Source organism: Colobus angolensis, unplaced genomic scaffold (assembly GCF_000951035.1).
Source record: "Colobus angolensis palliatus isolate OR3802 unplaced genomic scaffold, Cang.pa_1.0 Scaffold389, whole genome shotgun sequence".
NCBI lineage: Eukaryota > Metazoa > Chordata > Mammalia > Primates > Cercopithecidae > Colobus > Colobus angolensis.
The window spans coordinates 1,014,970-1,035,556 of record NW_012117254.1 but is presented as its reverse complement, the minus strand read 5'-3'; the positions used below and the strand labels follow the sequence as shown (position 1 = coordinate 1,035,556).

Here is a 20,587-nt window from a genome sequence, read left to right as displayed (position 1 = left end):
GTGCATGCCTGTAATCCCAGCTACTCAGGAGGCTGAGGCAGGATAATCACTTGAACCCAGGAGGCAGAGGTTGCAGTGAGCCAAGATCGTACCAGTGCACTCCAGCCTGGGAAACAAGGGGAAAACTCTGTCTCCAAAAAAAAAAAAGGAAAGAAAACGTGAAAACATCATGGGGGAAAAATGTCCCATTCACAACAGGAATATATACCATAAAGCACTTGAGAATAAGTCTAACAAGCAATGTGAAAAATAAACTTGAAAAAATGTCATAAACACAAAGACAATAGAACTAAACAGAGACCTTGAGTTTGAATAGGAAAACTTAATACTATAAAAAAAAAAAGAAAGAAAGAAAAGAAAAAAAAAAGGAAAAAAATGTTGATTTTCCTAAGACTCTCACCTAATCAATGCAACTCCAATCAAAATCCCAATGGACTTTTTTTAAAAACTTGACTCTAAAGTATATATGAATAAAATGCATGGAAAATAAATTTCAAAACAAGAGTAATTTTTTAAAGGCCTGCCCCTATCAGATTCTAAAATTTCTGCAATTTATTAATCAAAGCAGCATCTAAATACATTTTTTAAATTGCAGTACACATATGACCCAGCTACATCATCGACTGTTTGCATACAATGCTTGACCCCAATGTCAATTCAAAGGTCACTAGGGTCCATTATTTGGATATCACTAATGTAGACATTTCCTGCTACCAACTCTAAATAAGCAGTTCTATGCCACACTACTACCATTGCCTGCTCTCTACCAAGCTAATTCAAGGACTTTCTTATATACATCCTCCCAAATAACAACTCTACAGCAAGGAGTGAAGTCACCCCTTCCTTCCAATTCCACTCCTCAGAGAGGTCACTGGTATCAATTATTTGGGACCTGCTACTTCAATAATCAACCTAAAAAATACAGGTACCCTGGGGGCCTTAGAGAAACCTTTCAGTAGACAAGAGGGCCAAATGACAGAAGTCACACTCCAGTTTGACTGAGAATTGAAGGCAGATAAGGTAGAAAGGCAGGGAGTGGAGGCCTAAAGGAGGAAGGAGATAAGGCACTAGCTTATTAAAAGGGAGGCAGAGGAAAGAGAGATGTTCAGGATGAAGGAAAACTTTAGCTTTTTAGGTGAGTGGAAAGAATTAAGAAAAGGGAGAAGGTGGCAATTGAAAACATACAGCGGAAGTGTTGAATTTGATCAATAAGGTCCCTGCTCTCAAGTAGGAAGATGAGAATGGTAAGGTTCATTTATAAAGGAATGATATACCATAAATTACCTGGCAACAGATAAATCTAACAAGAAACATGAAGGACTCACTCACTGTGATTCAGGGTAGGGCCAGGGCCTCCTGGTTCCCGGTTTAGTGCCCTTTGCCTTAACAGAATTTTATTCCAGAACACATGATCTAATGAGCACATAAAAGGATGCCCAAGCCAGGTGTGGTGGCTCACACTTGTAATTCCAGCACTTTGGGAGGCCAAGACAGGAAGATCACTTGAGCCCAGGAGTTCAAGACCAGCCTGTGCAACATGGCGAAACCCTGTCTCTACAAAAACTAAAAAAAAAAAAACAAAAAAGCTGGGCATGGTGATACACACCTGTAGCCCCAGCTACTCAGGAGGCTAAGGTGGGAAGACTGGTTGAGCCTGGGAGGTGGAGGCTGCAGTGAGCCTTGATGGTGCCACTGCACTCCAACCTGGGTGACAGAGCAACACCCCGTCTCCAAAAAAAAAAAAAAAAAAAGACACCCAACTTCATTAGTCACTAGGGAAATGCAAATCAAACCCAAACCCATCATGAGTTACCACTTCACACCTACCAGGATGACTAAAATAAAAAATGAAACAGAAAATAACAAGTGTTGGCAAGGACATAGAGAAACTGGAAACTTCCTACACTGCTGGTGGGATGGTAAAATGACACAGCAACTTTGTAAAATAGTCTGACAGTTCCTTACAAAGTTAAACATAGCATTACCATGTGACTTCGCAACTCCACCCAAGAGAATTAAGAACCTAAGTCCACACAAACATCTGTACATAACTGTTCACAGCAGCACTATTCATAGCAGCTGCAAAGTAGAAACAACCTGAATGTCCATCAGCTGGGGAACAGATAAACACCATGTGGTCTACCCATAAAATGGAATATTATTTGACCATAAAAAGGAATGAATATCTGATCCATGCTACGATGTGGATGGGCCTTGACAATATCATGCCAAGTAAAAGAAGGCAGACACAAAAGGCCAGATATTACATCATTCCACTTATATGAATGCCCAGAACAGGGAAATCCATAGAGGCTGAAAGTAGATTAGTAGCTGCTGAGGGCCAGGGGGAAGGTGGGGAATGGAGAGGGGCTGGTAAAGGGTTTCTTTTTAGGGTAATAAAATGTTCTAAAATTGGACAATGAGAGCGACGGTTGCACAGCTTTGAATATAGTAGAAACCACCAAGTTGTGTATTTTAACAGGTGAATCGTATAGTGTGTAAAAGAAAATGGAACCGTTTTAACATGTGGGAGGAGAAAGGAAATTAATCCTCTACACAAAAAAGCCTTCTGTAGTTTAGAGGCAGCGGATATAAAGGACGCATCTGTGACTTGGGGCAAGTCCCTTTGTGACTTTCTACCACTATTTTCTCTTCTACAGAGAAGATTGGGGCCTTCCAAGAAACCCGCTCTCATTCTCTAGTTACCTCTCTGCATTTCCCATCTCCTAGGTTCTGTCATGGATGTTCTTAGAATCTTGTCAGTACTTCAACGCTGGAGGGCTGCAGTCACCTGGCTGTTGACCTGCTTCCTAAGGCTGTCCTCTCCTGACTTCCAGTACCTTCCCTTCTAGCGAGAGGGAGCTAGAGCAAGTGAGAGGGAGCCGCCTGGCTGTGGCTGGGTTCTCTCTCCACCCTAAGTCAGCCTGCCCTTGGTCCCTTGACCTCCTTCCTCCTCTCCAGTGTCCTTCACGCTGTCATTTCACTAAAGGCTCTCAATTCACTTCATCCCACACTGGACAAGAAACTGTCCCGCCTTGGAAATCCCACTCTGTGACCTTGGCCCTATCTTCCCAATCCTGGCCCAACCTATATCCCAGCAGGCTCGCAGAGGCTGCCAGGCCACCCTCAGCAATCCTTTCTGATCATCCTCGAAGCTTCAATGGGCTCTACCTCCTTTGCCACCTGGCACAGTCCCAGCTAGGTCACCACAGAGACTGTAGCCAGAGCCAGCAATACTTGTCACAGTGCTCTGCCGCTGCCCTGCCAATCCTCAACTCTGATAAGAGAACCCACTCCCCCAACCCCACTGGACCAGGAGCTCCCTGAAACACAGCCAGTGCCTGCATCACCACTGGTCCAGCACCAAGCAAGATGCCTGATGTATACGCAGCACTTAATTAAGAGTTCTTGGAGGGAACTGACCAGGAATGGTGATCCTGCCACCAGGCAGCCTTGCTGTATTCTGGAGGTGGTGCCACATTGCAGGAGAAAGTCTTGTATCACTGTCCTGATTAGCACTGGCACAGGTGCCAGCTCAGGGTGTGTGAGTCAAGCCAGGCCCTTGGGGTGCCTTGACAATCAACATTTCCTTAATTGGCTCCCTTTGTCCCTAACAGTACTCTTTCCAGTCTTAACTCTCTACCTGGCTCCTCATACACTCAGCACAAGACCTTGTCTCCTCCTCCAGGGAAAAGACCAAGGCCATTAGGCAGGATGGCTCCACGTGCCCTTCAGCCATCCCATGTGTACGGGTAATAATGGGTGACAAGAGTTAACATTAACTGAGCACTAAGGTTTAGACCCTCTCTCTCCCACCTCTCCCTCTCACTCTGTAACTAGAAATAATGTTCATCCAAATATTACACACAAAGATATTTAATGAAATGTTATTTATAACAGCAAAGACCTAGAATCAACCTAAATATTCATCAAAAATTATATTCAGGCTGGATGCAGTGGCTCATGTCTATAATCCTAGCACTTTGGGAGGCCAAGGCAGGCTGATCACTTGAGGTCAGGAGTTCGAGACCAGCCTGGCCAACATGGTGAAACCCTGTCTCTACTAAAAATACTAAAAATTAGCCAGAAATCACTTGAACCCGGGAGGCAGAGGTTGCAGTGAGCCGAGACCATGGCACTGCACTCCAGCCTGGGCAACAGAGTCAGACTCCATCTCAAAAAATTTTTAAAAAATTATATTCAAAACATGTTTTAACTATAACACATAAGATACTCACAATATAAGGTTATATAAACAAAGATGTATCAATTTGTGTTTCTAGTAATGGGAGAATAGATTATTTGGACCAATATTCCCATTACAAACAACTAAAATGGTTGTTTCTAAAATATCATTTTAAAACGTTTAGAAGTGTTGAAGAACTGACAAGTTGGCAAAAAACAACTATGACAGGCCATGCATGGTGGTTCACGCCTGTAATCCCAGCACTTTGGGAGGCTGAGGCGGGCGGATCACCTGAGGTCGAGAGTTCAAGACCAGCCTGACCAACAGGGAGACACCCCGTCTCTACTAAAAATACAAAATTAGCCGGGCGTGGTGGTGCATGCCTGTAATCCCAGCTACTCGGGAAGCTGAGGCAGGAGAACTGCTTGAAGCTGGGAGGCAGAGGTTGCAATGAGCCAAGATCACGCCATCGCACTCCAGCCTGGGCAATGAGAGTAAAACTCCATCTCAAAAAACAAACAAACAAACAAAACATGACAACCCCTAAAAGACAGTGGAAAATCCAGGGAGGTAGGAGTCCATGCACATGCAGCCACAGGCTCTGAGGGCATCTGCCAATCTAGACAAATTTTGACTTTGGTTTTGACAATCTTCCAAGGGTGGCAAAGGAGACTAAAGAGCAGGCCCATGGCCATTAAAGGAATGTAACAGAAAATTATTATCATATTAAGCTGGGACCCCAAAGTGTTACACCCTTGGGGCAAGGGCGACTCAGAAACAAATATGCCCCTCCCAAATTCTACCCCCAGAGGACTGCAAGAAAGGCTGCCTTGATGATGGCAAAACAAAGCGAAAATGGTAGAAACTTTGTTTAAGGTAGTCCCAGACTAATCACACAAGGCACCTGACAAAAACCAAACACAAATTCTTCTCTGGAAGAAGGCAAATTTACCCTAGACTTCAAAGATTCCCCAGATATATATTTCAATTACAATAAGCAGTACACAGCCAAAAAAATAAATAAATAAACAAACCACCAAGCACATGAGGAAACGAATCATGAGTGAGTATCAGTAGAGAAAGAGTAAACAGGAAAATGAGCCAAAGACAAGCAGGCAATTCCTAAAAGAGGAAACCAAACTGGAAGATAAACATAGGAAAAGATGTTCAACCTCATTAGTAACCAGAAAGATGCAAACGAAACCATTACAATAATATAAAAAGCCCCAGTAGGCTAAATATCATAGTCAAGTCTGATAGTACCAAGCGTTGGTGAGGCTGGCACAACAGCAACTTTTCTACGCTTCTGGTAGGAATATAAATTGGTACAACCATTTTGGAAGACAGTTTAGTACCACCTCATAAAACTCAAGTTCCAAATACTGCATAATTCAGGAAATTCACTTCTAGATGTAACCCTAGAGCAGCAATTTTCAAACTTTTTGGCCTGAAAGACTTTACATACACTCAAAATTATTGAGGACCTCAAAGAGCTTTTATTTATATCAGTGACTGCTATTGATATTTATCATATCAGAAATTAAAACAGGCATTTGTAATCCATAAGATACAAACACACATTCCATTCGCCATCTGGGTGATGATACTGCATGTCACATAGTCTCTAAAAAATGCCACTGCATACTCGTGAGAGGAGAATGGAAAAGGCAGTTAACATCCTAGTATTAATATGTAAGTAGTTGGGCTGGGCAGTGTCTCACACTTATAATCCCAGCAGTTTGGGAAGTTGAGGTGGGTGGACTGCTTGAGCTTGGAGTTCAAGACTAGCCTGGGTAACATGGTGCAACCCCATCTCTACCAAAAATACAAAAAAATTGGCCAGGCATGCTAGCATGTACCTGTGGTCCCAGCTACTGCAGAGGTTGAGAGGGGAGGATCAATCACTTGAGCCTGGGAGGTGGAGGTTGCAGTGAGCTGAAAATGCACCACTGCACTCCAGCCTGGCAACAGAGTGAGACCCCGTCTCAATCAACCAATTAATCAATCAATAAATGTAGTTGGACCTTGTAGACCCCCTGAAGAAGTCTCACAGGCTCCCACAAGGGTCCTCAGAGCACAGTGTGAGAACCTCTGCCCTAGAGAAACTTTTGCACATCTGCATAAGAATGCTCCTGGCAGCACTACTTAAAATGGCCCCAAACTGGAAATTGTCCAAATGTTCATTAATAAGAGAATAGATTAAGAAACAACTTGTGATGTAGACAAACAGTGGAATAACACACAGCAATGAAAACAAATGAACTACAGTGACACACAACAGATCGACAATAATGTTGGGAGAAAGACAAAACAGATTACACATGGTGTAATCCCATTTCTACAAGGTTAGAAGACAGGTAAAACAAAACTATACGATTTAGGGCTGCATACATAGGTGGCAGAGTATAAAGTAAAGGGAGAAAATGACTGCACAAAAGTCGGGGGGTGGGTGGCTACCTCTACAGGGAGGGAGGGGGCTGTGACTGGGAGGGGCACACAGGGGTCTGTATAAGTGTTGTCAACATTCTATTTCTTGACCTGGTCCGTGGTGATACAGGTTTTCATTTTACACATTTTTGTTAAACTGTACATATATGGCTGGGTGCAGTGGCTTGTGCCTATAATCCCAGTACTTTAGGAGGCTGAGACAGGAATATCGCTTGAGGCCAGGAATTCAGACAAGCCTGGACAACACAACGAGACTCCACGTCTACAAAAAAAAAAAAAAGTTAACTGTACATATAAGCTTTGCATGTTTTTCTATATCTGTTATATTTCACAATACTGGTGAAAACTATATACAGTTTGATGCCAATAACGTGAAATACATATTTCAGCATAGAAAAAATTATTGACATACTGTATTCTAACATGCTAACAGTGGTTATCCCTGGGTAATGAGGTTTGTATTTTCTCTACACTTCTCCACATTTCCCATGTTTACTACAAAGAGTACATATTACTCTTGTAACTGTGTACACATTTGGTATGTCAGACTTTATCACAATTTTTAGCCTACCAGAGGGTATGTAATGTTATCTTATTATAGTTTAATTTGCATCTCTCCGATTACTAATGAAGCTGATCATCTTTTTATATGTTTATTGTCCAATTTGATTTCTACCTACATGAATTGCCTGGTCAAATCTTTGGCTCATTTTGCTGTTTATTCTTTTTCACTGGTTCGCAGAGAATCATTAAATGCATTAAAAAGACAAGGTCGCCATCTAAAATGGAAACTAATAAGAGTGAACATAAAAGAGATGAGATGAGCCATCTGTGGAAGTCTATGCAGAAAATAACTAACTACACAAATTGGTGATGCATACGGTCTCACTAGGGTGACCTGAAAGCTCATCAAGGAGTCTAAGGTATGTTTCTAGAGTTGCCTAAGCTTAGAACTTGCCCTGTAGAGAACAAAGAAAAAAACAGAACTGTCTGAGCTGATACCAATGTGCAAGACTGGCTGTGATCTGATCTATTCCAACATGTCTGTCCTGGGCAATGTGATGATGGCAGAAAACTTTAGTGACTCATGAAGAATACTGAAAACAGAGTGATATTACAAAGACTATATAGTCATGGGGCCACATAGCAATATATTTCCCTCAAATGATGGGCTGCATATACGATGGTGGTCCCATAAGATTATAACTGGGGCCCCAAATTCCCAGTTATTCTTATCGCTTAGTGACATGGTAACCATCATAACATGTTAGCACAACACACTACCTTTTCTATGTTTAGATGCATGAATGCTTGCCTTTGTATTACAACTGCCTACAGTATTCAGTACAGTCACATGGCTGTACAGGTTTGTAGCCTAGGGGCATGTAGTAGGCTATACCATCTATGCTTATGTGAGTACACTCCATGATGTTCACACAATGAGATCACATGACATTTCTCAGAATGTCTCTCCATTGTTAAGCAAGGCATGGCTGTATCTGTCTTTACAGTCGTGGTTCTCAACAAGGGGTGATTCACCACCCCCCACTCCCTAAGGGACTCTGGGCAATGTCTGGAGTTATTTTTGGTTGACAAGACTAGGGAGGGGAGTACTACCCGCATCTAGTGGGCAAGCCAAGGATGCTGCTAAACATCCTCCAACACACAGGACACCCACCCACCTCATCCCTTGCAGAAAAATTATCTGGTCCAAAGGTCAACAGTGCCATGGTTCAGAAACTCTGCTCAGTAGTCTCTATCTAGGAGAGTACTCAGGCCAGGCGCCATGGCTCACACCTGTAATCCCAACACTTTGGGAGGTGAGGCGGGAGGATCACTTGAGCCCAGGAGTTTGAGATTCTGTCTCTACAAATAAATAAAAAAATTAGTTGGGCACGGTATCACATGTTTGCGGTCCCAACTACATGGGAGGCTGAGGTGGGAGGATCCCCTGAGCCTAAGGCTTGGGGTGGCATTGACCCATGATGGTGCAACTGTACTCTAGCTTAGGTGACAAAGTGAGACCCTGTCTCAAAAAAAAAAAAAAAAAAATGCCAGGTGTGGTGGCTCATGCCTGTGATCCCAGCACTTTGGAAGGCCAAGGCAGGTGGATCAACTGAGGTCAGGAGTTGTAGATCAGCCTGGCCAATATGGTGAAACCATGTCTCTACTATTAATACAAAAATTAGCCAGGCATGGTGGCGCATGCCTGTAATCGCAGCTACTCAGGAGGCTGAGGCAGGAGAATCCCTTGAGCCCAGGAGGCAGAGGTTGCAGTGAGCTGAGAGTGCGCCACTGCACTTCAGCCTGGGTGACAAGAGCGAAACTCCGTTTCCAAAAACAAAAACAAACACAAAAAACCAAAAAAACTCAGCCCTCAGGGACTCTTCTTCCAAGGTGAAGAAGGGCAAATCCCCAGGCTGCCCCACCTTGAGAGTTAATCCAAACTCCTTGAGACCTACACTCAGCAAGCTCCTCCAAGGCTACACAGTAGGCACTGTGCTGTCAGAAGGACGCCTCCCTCATGGAGAAAGCCTGTACAAACAAGAGCACTTGGAGCCCACTGAACATCAGTGCTGAAGGGCTCTCAGAATCAGCTGATCCATCCCCCACTCAGAGAGAGAACCCGACTGCTGACAACAGCAGCATGGCATCACGGGAAGGAACAGAAAATGAAGAGGCACAAACGGAGCCAGGCTACTAACTGGACACTAACAAATATACCTCATGGTGATTATTTCATAAAGAACTAGAGAGGTGAGAGAAGTTGCCATCACAATAGAGCTACAAGCAGTTACTCCCAACTAGGAGAACTGGGATACGCTCCAGGGAGGGAGCAATATTTCAGCAGGACCCAAAAATCTGAGATTTGTGTGGCAGTTTCAAATGATGGCTAAGAATTATTTGGCACTCTTCCCTTAAGAGGTAGGATATATGTTCTCACTTTGAATCTACACTACCCTCAGCTGACTCATAACCTATAGAATTTAATGAAAGTCATGCTAGTGACTTCTGAGGCCAAGTCATAAAAGACCATGATCTAGGCATATATCCCAAAGAATTGAAAACAGCTGCTCAAAGACTTGTACACGAATGTCCACAGCAGCACTACTCACAATAGCCAAAGGGTGGAAACAACCCAAACGTCCATCAGCTGATGGCTGGACAAGCAAAACACGGTCTACCCGTACAATAGAATACTATTCAACCGTAAATTGAATAAGAAGAAATGGAGTACTGATCCACGCTGCAACAGGGAGGAACCCAGAAAACATCATGCTAAGTGAAACAAGCCAATCTCAAAAGGACAAATACTATCTGATTCCATTGCTATGAAATGTCCAGAATAGGCAAATCCAGATAGGAAGCAGATGAGTGGGCGCCAGGGGTTAGGGGAGGGGGAATGGTGATGATCACACACACAAAAAATATATTTAATGCCACTGAACTGTGTGCTTTAAAATGGTTAAAATGGTAAATGTTATGTGTATTTTACCACAGTTTTTAAACGGTTTTTTTCTTAAAAGGCCCATCTGTCTTCTACTTTGTCTACTGGAATACTCACGCTTAGAACCTAAAGGGGCTATGTAAGAAGTTCAAATACAGTTTCCTTGCTATAAGGAAGCTCAAACCAGAGAGGCCACGTGTGGGTGCTCCAGTGGACAACCCCAGCTAAGCCCATCCTTTATGACATGTGAGTGAAAAAAACCTCCAGATGACTCTAGCCCCCAGCCATTTGAGTCCTCCTAGCTGAGGTCCTAGATGCAGTAGAGCAGAGATGGCCATCCTTGCTGCATTATCCTAATTCCCAACCTATGGGATAGGTCTAAGAGCATAGTAAAACAGTTGTTTCAAGCCACTAATGTGTGGAGGCTCATTATGCGGCAATAGGCGACAGCAACAGCTTTCAACCTGGGAGAAAGGGGGCAAGTGTCTTCTTGGCAGATAGCACTACAGCAATAATGGAATCCTTGTGTGTCTTTTAGGATACATGTGACTATGTATAGTTGCTTCCAGGTCTGTCTGGACTTTAATCTCCTTGAGGGCAGGTGCATGTTTTACCCTGCTCTGTTTCACGCACAGTGCCCCCACATGGGTCCTGGCTGCTCATTCAGGATGAGGCCTGCTGCCTGCCATCTGCCCTTCAGATCCACTCTCTGTGCCCCAGGCCACTGACTGGTATGAGCTTCATTAAAGGGCTTCTTTGTCCTCTGGCCTCCTTGGGGTTAGCCCATGGGTTTCCTTAGTATCTCAAGTGCCATTCACATCTCAGATTTTTTTTTCCCCACATTGCCCTTAGGCTGAAAGAAATACTGAATATAGTTATACCATCCCAGGCTAGCTGAAGCAGCAATAAAAAAACAAAAAAAAGAAAAAGTAGAATGTCAAAATGAGCCCAGGCTGTGCCCTGGGCACTATTTTGGTGGAAAGAAATTCCACACTGCAGTAATACTTCCTGTGGAGAGTATCACCTCTAATTTAGAAAATAATCCCAAATACAACCACCTAACAATGACAGCTAGATGTTTTCTAGCCTGTCCTCTACACAGATGTTCACTGAACAGGGGTGTTGTATCTGTAGGATTCAACCACAGCAGTTTTCAAAGATACTTCTGCTGTAAAGCAGCAGAACATTCTGACATCTTGTGAGAAGCCCAAGGTAGAAAACTAATAAAAACAAAGCTCAAAACTGGGTGAAGTGCAGTTGTTCTGCCTATGGAGTAGCCATTCTTTCATTCTTTTAAACTTGCTTTCTGGCTGGGCACGGTGGCTCATGCCTGTCATCCCAGCACTTTGTGAGGCCATGGCAGGTGGATCACCTGAGGTCAGGAATTCAAGACCAGCCTGGCCAACATGGTGAAATCCCATCTCTACTAAAAATACAAAAATTAGCTGGGCGAGGTGGCGGGCGCCTATAATCCCAGCTTCTCAGGAGGCTGAGGCAGGAGAATCACTCGAACCCGGGAGGCAGAGGCTGCAGTGAGCCAAGACTGTGCCACTGCACTCCAGCCTGGGCGACAAGAGCAAAACTCTGTCTCAAAAAACATAATAATATAAGTAAATAAAATAAAAATAAACTTGCTTTCAAGAAACAAACCAACAAACAAAAAACAACACTGGTTGAAGCGGGAGTGGGGGATTCAGGTACACCCATTCCTGTCTGGTCCTCTCCCCACACCCCCACTCCTATCCCCAACTTGAGAGACAGGGAGTCGACACAATTAGCTGAAGCCACAGCACTGGGAAGGGCGGCCAGGAGAAAGGCGGGCCGGCAGCACACTCCTCCTCCTCCTCAGCGAAGGGGCAAGTGTGGCCTGCACAAATCAGAAACCCTCTGTCTGCTGGCCCCAGGCTGCATTCTGCTTCAAGTGCGGCCATCAGGACTGGAGGAGAAGGGTGGGAAAGGCCTCTGGAGACAGCCAGTGACCCCCCACTGCAGGTGACCTGCAGCATGCGCCATGCTCCAAAGCAGAAGTACAGACTCCCATCTCCTTGTAAAGCAGTTTGGAATCAAATGCAAGCACCAGAAATCCAGCTACCTTCCTGGGTCCTCAGAGATGCTTCTAAACATTCATTGCTGCACCAAAAACATCACTACAACCCAATTTTCTGCACATTTATTTTAAAATACTGAACTTAGAGCATTCTAGGGATTGATTTAAAAATGGTAAAACTGAAACAATGTAAGGAAACATCACATACTAGTTTTCCAAAGAAGGAAGAGGATGCTAGTATCTAACTCTTAGCTTCTTATTAGCATCCTGTTTTAGTTATAACAAAATATACTATATTCAACAGTTTCAAACAATACACATTTATTGTCTCACAGTTTCAGAGATAAAAGTCCAACCCAGGTCTCATGGGCTAAACTCAAGGTGTGGGCAGGGCTGTGTTCCTTCTGGAGACTTTAGAGAAAAATCTGTTCCCTGTCTTTTCCAGCTTCTACAGGCTGTGCGGTCCTTGGCTCCTGGCCCCTTGCTCCATCTTCAGAGCTAGCAATGGCCGGGTGAGTCCTTTGCATATGACATGGCTCTAATCCCCGCCTCTTCTACCTCCCTCTTCTGTATTTAAAGGACCCAGGTGATTACATTGGGCCCACCTGGATAATCCAGGCTAATATTATTTTAAGGTCAGCTGATTGGCAGCCTGAATTCCATCTGCTACCTTACTGAATTTCCCTTGCCATGGAGCCTAACATATTCACAGGTTCCAGAGATCAGGACGTGGACATCTTTGGGGGCTCATTACTATTCTTTCTACTGCAGCTTCCCACCCTACTCCATGTAGAACATGTGCCTACGTGAAAGATTTTCTGGCGCATTCTTGATAGGTGTCTATGATGAAGTGAAGCTTTTACATGCAAACCAACATTCACCAGTCAGTGGACCTAGCCTCAGGGAGGGCCCAGTCTGGATTGGGGGACAGGAACCCCTTGAGCCAGTCCTCCCAGGCACCCAAGAGCAGAAGAGGAATAACGTGCAAAGTACAAAACCTAAGAGTGAGCCAGGCGTGGTGGCTCACACCTGTAATCCCAGCACTTTGGGAGACTGAGGCAGGCGGATCACCTGAGGTCGGGAGTTTGAGACCAGCCTGACCAACATGGAGAAACCCTGTCTCCACTAAAAATACAACATTAGCCGGGTATAGTGGCGCATGTCTGTAATTCCAGCTATTTCGGAGGCTGAGGCAGGAGAACTGCTTGAATCCAGGAGGCAGAGGTTGCAGTGAGCCAATATCGCGCCATGGCACTCCAGCCTGGGCAACAAGACTGAAACTCCATCTCGACGAAAAAAAAAAAAAAAAAACACCTAAGAGTGAACACACAGCAGAAAAAGCGAAACACCAGGTGGGGAAAAGAACAGAACAGGAAAGTCGATGTATCTGGAAGGTATCTTTCCTGAACGCACAAGAATGAAACCCAGCTCCTCCCAACACTCCCTTCTGAGCAGCCAAAATGGGCCTAATCAGCATCATCTCCACTGAAGGCAACTTCATGCCCTTCCTCAATGCCTACTGATGCTGATTCCTGGATAGTTTCTGTGCACGTGTTTAAAAACACGGGCTGGGCGTGGTGGTTCATGCCTGTAATCTCAGCACTTTGGAAGGCCAAGGCGGGTGGAACACCTGAGGTCAGGAGTTTGAGACCAGCCTGGCCAACATGGCAAAACCCCATCTCTACTAAAAGTACAAAAAAATTAGCCGGGTGTGGTAGCGGGCTCCTGTAATCCCAGCTACTCAGTAGGCTGAGGCAGGAGAATCTCTTGCACCTGGGAGGTGGAGGTTGCGGTGAGATCGCACTATTGCACTCCAGCCTGGGCGACAGAGCAAGACTCCATCTCAAAAAAACAAAGAAACAAACAACACATTTGAGATATCCTGTGTCCAAAGTAATGCAAGGGACAGAGATGTGACCTGTGACAGCAAGGAAAAGACTGAAAACCAGTCAAAGCAGGTAAGACTAACAGGCAGAGTCCCCAGACCTTCTGCCAGACCAGTGCAGCAACTGACTAGCACCCATAATGGTGACCCTGGAGCCATGTAGGAAAGGGAAGTTCCCCTCTCCCCATCATGCCACTGTTGCATGGACCATTCCTGAACTCAGGCAGGCAGGGTTAAGCATCTCTGGCCCAACCCTGCAGATGCCTTTGTGGCCCATCTGGCTCAGTCCAATCCCCTAAGTCAGCCCATGAGGCTTCTACCTGGATCCCAGCCTGGCATCTCAGCACTGCCAGCACATGGGGCCCACTTTGCTCTTATGCCCCCCGAACCAAGCTCTAGGACCTTGAAAACAACCCCAACCCAGGGGTAACCTGTTGCCACTTCTCACACTTATTCTGCTTGGATTATACAGTGAATTTTTTCAAATGGCAATGTAATTCCTATACAATTCACCGTTTTAAAGTGTACAAGTCAGTACCCAGTGAATTTTTAACTGAAAATATAGTTCCTATACAACTCAGCCCTTTTTTTTTTTGTTTTGAGACAGAATCTCGCTCTGTCACCCAGACTGGAGTGCAGTGGCATGATGTCAGCTCACTGCAGCCTCTGCCTCCCAGATTCAGGCAATTCTCATGCTTTAGCCTCCCAAGTAGCTGGGACTACAGGCGTGTACCACCATGCCTGGCTAATTTTTGTATTTTCAGTAGAGATGGGGTTTTGCCATGTTGGCCAGGCTGGTATCGAACTCCTGACCTCAGTTGATCCACCCGCCTCAGCCTCCCAACAAGCTGGGATTACAGGCATGAGCCACTGCGCCTGGCCACAATTCAGCCTTTTAAAGTGTACAATTCATGGTTTTTAGTACATTCACATATTTTGCAATCATAACCTCTAGTTCCAGAACATTGTCATCATCCCAAACAGAAACCCCTTGCTCATTAAGCAGACACTCCCCATCCCCCTTCATCCCAGCTGCTGGCAACCACTAATCTACTTTCTGTCTCTATGGATTTGCCAACTCTGGACATTTTGTATAAATGATGCCTTTCAAGGTTTGCTTCACTTATTTTTAAAATGTGGCTTGGAATGTCTTGCTCACTTGGAGCCAGGTGCTGTGCTAAATGCTTTCTACGTTTCTACTCATTTAATCCTAATAACCACCCCATGAGGTAGATAGTGTTGTTATCCCTGTTTCACAGATGAGGAACCGTAGCACTGAGCAGTTAGGCACATGGGACAGAGTCACAGCAGCACTGGGCAGGTGTGCTTTAAAGCCTATACTCCATGTGTAAGCTGGACCTCTCTTTAAGGGAGCAGGCACTTGGTGGCTTGCCAACATACTCATCACGTTTATTCTTTTATTCCTTTGTTTTGTATGTGTGTGTGTTTGTTTTGTTTCGTTTGAGACAGGGTCTCACTCTGTCACCCAGGCTGAAGCGCAATGGTACGATCTTGGCTCATTGCAACCTCTGCCTCCCAGGCTCAAGCAATCCTCAGCCGTCCGAGTAGCTGGGACTACAGGCACACGCCACCACGCCTGGCTAATTTTTGTATTTTTTGTAGAGATGGGGCTCTTGTTATGTTACCCAGGCTGGTCTCCAACTCCTGAGCTCAAGTAATCTGGCCAACTCAGCCTCCCAAGGTGCTGAGATTACAGGCATGAGCCACTGTGCTCAGCCCCTCCATCATGCTTATTCTTGACCACTTCTCACATTCCTATTACCTGCCTGATCCCTGAAGGTATCTGTGTTCGTGCCTTCTGCCCTGGTTATGGAGATAAACCTGAGTTCAAATCCAATTCAGCTAAACGTTATCTTGATTAAGTTCCTAAACCTCTCTGGGCCCCATATTTTTCATCTGAGAATTGGGTTACCAACCAGTTACCTTTAAGACTCTATGTAAAAGGGCCACTATGGACATCAGGAGGTGATATGGGTCACAGTGCCACAGGTCAGGATAATGCGGCAAGGCACCGAGGGCCTGGCCTATAGGTGTTCCAGAAATGAAGCTCTTGTTAAGATTACTACCCGTCCACATCACTGACAGTCTTCTCCCTGCTGCTCAAAAGAACAGCTTCCCATTTCTGGAGGCACATACAGGCAGCATATCTGTCCTCAGAGGACTTTTTGGAACTGGTAAAATACACAGCAGACTGAAAAGCCCTCTGTAATTAGAACAAATGTAACTCGTTAATCGCCCTTTAAACTCCTGGGAGCCTAAAGTCAGCCTCTACTTGCTACTTGCTAGAGCCTGGAAGGATTTCTCAGATTATGAAGAGCTGCTTCTGCATGCTTTCTGAGGTCTGCCAGCATTTCTCAGCCACATCCCACTACTGAGGACCAGAACCTCAAGAATAAAGTGGCTCTCAGCAGGCCTACACAAAATGCCACTCCAGGGCTCAAGGAGAGTCAACTGGTGCCTGAGGCACTAGCTTTGTGTTTGTCATTTTGATGCAGCAGCTCTGAGACTACCAGGATCCTGGAGAAGACCGCCAATGCAAAATCATATTATCTTATTTTGGACAAAAGATCCAGAAAACTGTTGGCCAGGCGCGGTGGCTCACACCTGTAATCCCAGCACTTTGGGAGGCCAAGGCAGGTGGATCATGAGGTCAGGAGACAGAGACCATCCTGGCTAACACGGTGAAACCCCATCTCTACTAAAAATACAAAAAATTAGCTGGGTGTGGTGGCGGGCACCTGTAGTCCCAGCTACTTGGGAGGTTGAGGCAAGAGAATGGAGTGAACCCGGGAAGCGGAGCTTGCAGTGAGCCGAGATCGCGCCACTGCACTCCAGCCTGGGCAACGGAGCGAGACTCCATCTCCAAAAAAAAAAAAAAATCCAGAAAACTGGGCCCTTATCTTGAAACCAAAGCTTATTCTGTTTTGGGTTTTTTAATTTAAACAATAAAAGATCGCTGGGTAGCAGTCTTATCTGGGTTGAATCCTGGCTCTATGTCTTCTGAGCTATGTGACCAGGGTCCCCTCATCTGAAAGCCAATGATAATATCTAGTCTGCAAAATGGTCGAGGCAATTTAAAGCAATATATGTGAAGTGCCTGGCACACAGGAAGCACTCAGGAGATGGAGTGGTAGCTGGTAGCAACGCTGCAGATCTAAGCCTGGTCCCCTCAAAACACCTTTGTGATTGTCAGGCATCATATGGATGAGCAAACAAATTCGGGGAACTCATTTTCCCATAGTCCCTAAGTGGTCGAAGTGGGGTACTTCCAGGTGCAAGGGCATATGCCTAGGGCTTAAAGGCAGTGACTGTGCAGTCGGACAAACCTTGCATCAAATCATAATTCTGGCAATCGCTGTGTGACCTAAAGCAAGTTACTTCATCTCTCTGTACCTCTGTTTCCTCATCTGTAAAACAGATGTACTGGTTCTGTCTCCTCTCCACCTCTTAAATCAACAACTGTAATGTGCAAATCTGAGACCCAATCTTTTTTTTTTTTTTTTTTTTGAGACGGAGTCTTGCTGTGTCGCCCAGGCTGGAGTGCAGTGGCGCAATCTCAGATCACTGCAACCTCCGCCTCCCGGGTTCATGCCATTCTCCTGCCTCAGCCTCCCGAGTAGCTGGGACTACAGGTGCCCGCCACCACGCCCGGCTAATTTTTTGTATTTTTAGTAGAGACAGGGTTTCACCGTGTTAGCCAGGATGGTCTTGATCTCCTGACCTCGTGATCCACCCACCTCGGCCTCCCAAAGTGCTGGGATTACAGGCTTGAGCCACCCTGCCGGCAAGACCCAATCATTTCTATTCCCCACCTTCTCAATGTGCACAGAATGTTGAAGACTTTCAGAAGACAGCTTTGAAGGGAGCATCATTTTTCTAACTTTTTTTGTGCTTCCACTTTCAAGATTTCCATGTCATTAGATGCAAGTCAATCAAATGATCATACTTTTTCCCACAAATGCATTGTAAACAAAATAAAAATTTTATCCTAAAGCGAAAATGAAAAAGAAAATTCAACAACTCTTTACCCCTATAACTTCCTTTATTTTTCTCCATAGCACTGACAATATATCTAGATTTCGATGTTGGGCTTGTTTTCTGCCCGGACCAGGAAGTAAGCCCTATGAAGACAATGTCAGTTTTGTTCACTACCGCATCATCAGTTCCTAGAACAGAGCCTGGCACCTCTGTAGAATGTTAAGTGGCTCTTCGTGAATCAACTCCAGGTGGGTTGCCCACATGAAAAACATTTCTGCATCTTTTGCAAAAGTGGCTTGGCTAGTACCATCCACTGTTTTCCAGTGTTCCTTTATGTGACATAAATCTTACTAGAACTCAGTACTAGGACAAAGTGTGTGTGTGTGTGTGTGTGTGTGTGTGTGTGTGTGTGTGTTTCCTGAGCTCATATATTTTCCGCCAGCTGGGTTCACTTCTATTGTCAGGAAGCTCGGAGCATAATTCATGTTCAATTACAGTGTTTCCCTTAATCCCTTTTTCTGATGGGGACATAGGATATAAATAAGTGTAAGAAGATTCTGTTGGTACATGTTTAAGACCCTATTTTTAACCACACACTGCATTTATTCTAATGCTTCTCAAACTTGAATGTGCCAGAGAATTACCCACGGATCTAGTTGAAATGCAGAATCAGACTCAGTAGGTCGGGGGCGGGGCGTGAGATGCTGCAGTTCTTACAAGCTCCCAGGTGATGCCTATGCGGCTGGGCCCTGGACCACATTTTGAGCAGCAAAGGGTCTAAGAAACGTGCTTCCTTGATTCAGAGGGATTTCTCTCTCCTGTTCCTTGGCAAAACATGACCAAAGTCTCAAAAACTGAAGCGGACGGCAGAAGCACCTAGAGAGCTGGTTAGACCTACACCTCGCTGACCCACCCCCACACCCCATGCCCGCTGTGATCCCGACAAAAGGAGCTAGGAATCCACCTAGGTGCTTCTGCTGTCGGTGACCTCGCAGCAAATTTCGAAAATGACTGCTCTATTTAAGGTTTTCTCAAAGGTAAACTCCTGGGGACAGCTGTTGTCACCAGTGGTGACACCTGCTCGTTCAGGATTTTAGGGGGCCCATCCGCTGTTTCCAGCCCAGCGTCAGCCCTCCTCTCCGGCTACTCCGACCGCGGCGGAGTCAACCCCCACGGGCCCGGGGCTCGGACCCCGCCGCTCCGCCTCGGACAGCCGGGCCAGCCGGTGGCAGCCACCGCAGGCCCGCAAGGCGGGGACCGTTCCGCTCATGCGCAGAGCGACCCCTGGGCCCACAGGGCGGGGTCCCCGCGCGCCCCCCGCCCGCCTTACCTCTCTGGACCAGGGTGGCCAAGGAGAAAGCGAGGCAGACAAGGAACGCTGAGCGCCAGGCCACCATGGCTGGGAGCAGGCGGAGGGCCCCGGAGGAGCACAGTTAGCGCGAGAGCGCCCGAAGGGGAGGCCGAGGAGCAGCTGGAGGAGGAGCCCCGCCGCCTCTGCAGGGTCCCGCCCAAATCCGGCGCGCGCGCGGCGCGGCCCCGGGAGAGTGGAGGCCGAGCGCGCTAGAGAGCCGGCGCCTGAGGGCGCCCCGGCTGGGGTTAGGCCGGGGGGGCGGGGCGAGGCTGCAGTATCGGAGGCGGGGCCGAGGTCTGGAGGCGGGGCTCCAGGCGAGGGGCGTGGCCCGCCGGCTCCAGGTGGCTGGGGAAGTCTGGGTTGGGTTGGGTTGGGCCCAGCGGCAGCGCGCGGTCCGCAGACCCTGACCCACCCCAGTCCTCGAGACCGAAGTCTCGGAGGTGGCCCCGCAGACCTGGAGCAATGAGTCACCAGTGCCGGAGAGCAGGAAGCGGCAGCGCCGGTGGGCACCGATTTCCTCCCGGGTGACCTTGAGCAGGGCTCTTCCCCTTCTGGCCTTGGTGTTCTCCCGGTGAAGGGTTGTTCCCTCGGGGCCCCTCCAGACACCGTCCAGCACGGAGCCCCGCACTCTGTCCCCACCCGCCGTTCCCTGCAGGAGGCCATAGTGGAACCCTGACCGGAGACTGAAGAAAAGGACCGTTTTCGTGACTGGCTGCGGTAGATAAACAGTGACACGTCTCGAGGAAACGAGGACGGGGGCGCCCAGGTGGGCGAGAAGGGAGGGTGGGGGGCGTCCCGGAGCCGAAGCGCCGCGGGCTCGGGAGACTAGGGGTAGGGACTGGGTCAGCTCTCCCGAGGCTGTGATGAATGCGCTGAAAGTGCAAGTTCATATCTGCAGAGTCGATCTGAAAAACGTGCTTAATGACCGACAGACCGCTGCAGTCCTTTCCCATGAACCCCCGCAAACGGCGTCCGTTTCCCAGACCCGAAGAAATCAGATTCCGATACTGTGCCGACCAGCAAAACGCTCGCTGCTGCAGTTCGTGGGAACGCTCCCTAGAAGTGCCCCAGCTGCAACCGGCTCTCCAAGACAAAGTGGAAGCGCTGCTACTCTCCGGAGTGGCGGCGTGAGCCTGTCCCTGCCATTATGCGGCACGGGCTGCCCAGGGCCACATCCTTCTTAGAGGGCGGCTACTACCACCTCCCTTCAATATCCATTAGGC

The 20,587-nt window shown here is 46.7% G+C and overlaps 1 protein-coding gene across 6 annotated transcripts in view; it reads right to left on the bottom strand.

Moving 5' to 3' along the window:
• CD99L2 (CD99 molecule-like 2) overlaps positions 1-19,637 on the bottom strand; it is a 125,826-nt gene extending 106,189 nt beyond the window's left edge. For 4 of the 6 annotated variants that reach the window (XM_011954652.1, XM_011954656.1, XM_011954654.1 and 1 more), the window contains exon 1: positions 19,344-19,637. In XM_011954652.1, coding sequence (XP_011810042.1) covers positions 19,344-19,410 — 67 coding nt within the window. In that variant the 5' untranslated portion in view covers positions 19,411-19,637. The remainder of the gene's footprint in view (positions 1-19,343) is intronic. The other 2 variants (XM_011954653.1, XM_011954651.1) reach the window with 2 other exon arrangements.
• Positions 19,638-20,587: the final 950 nt, after the last annotated feature.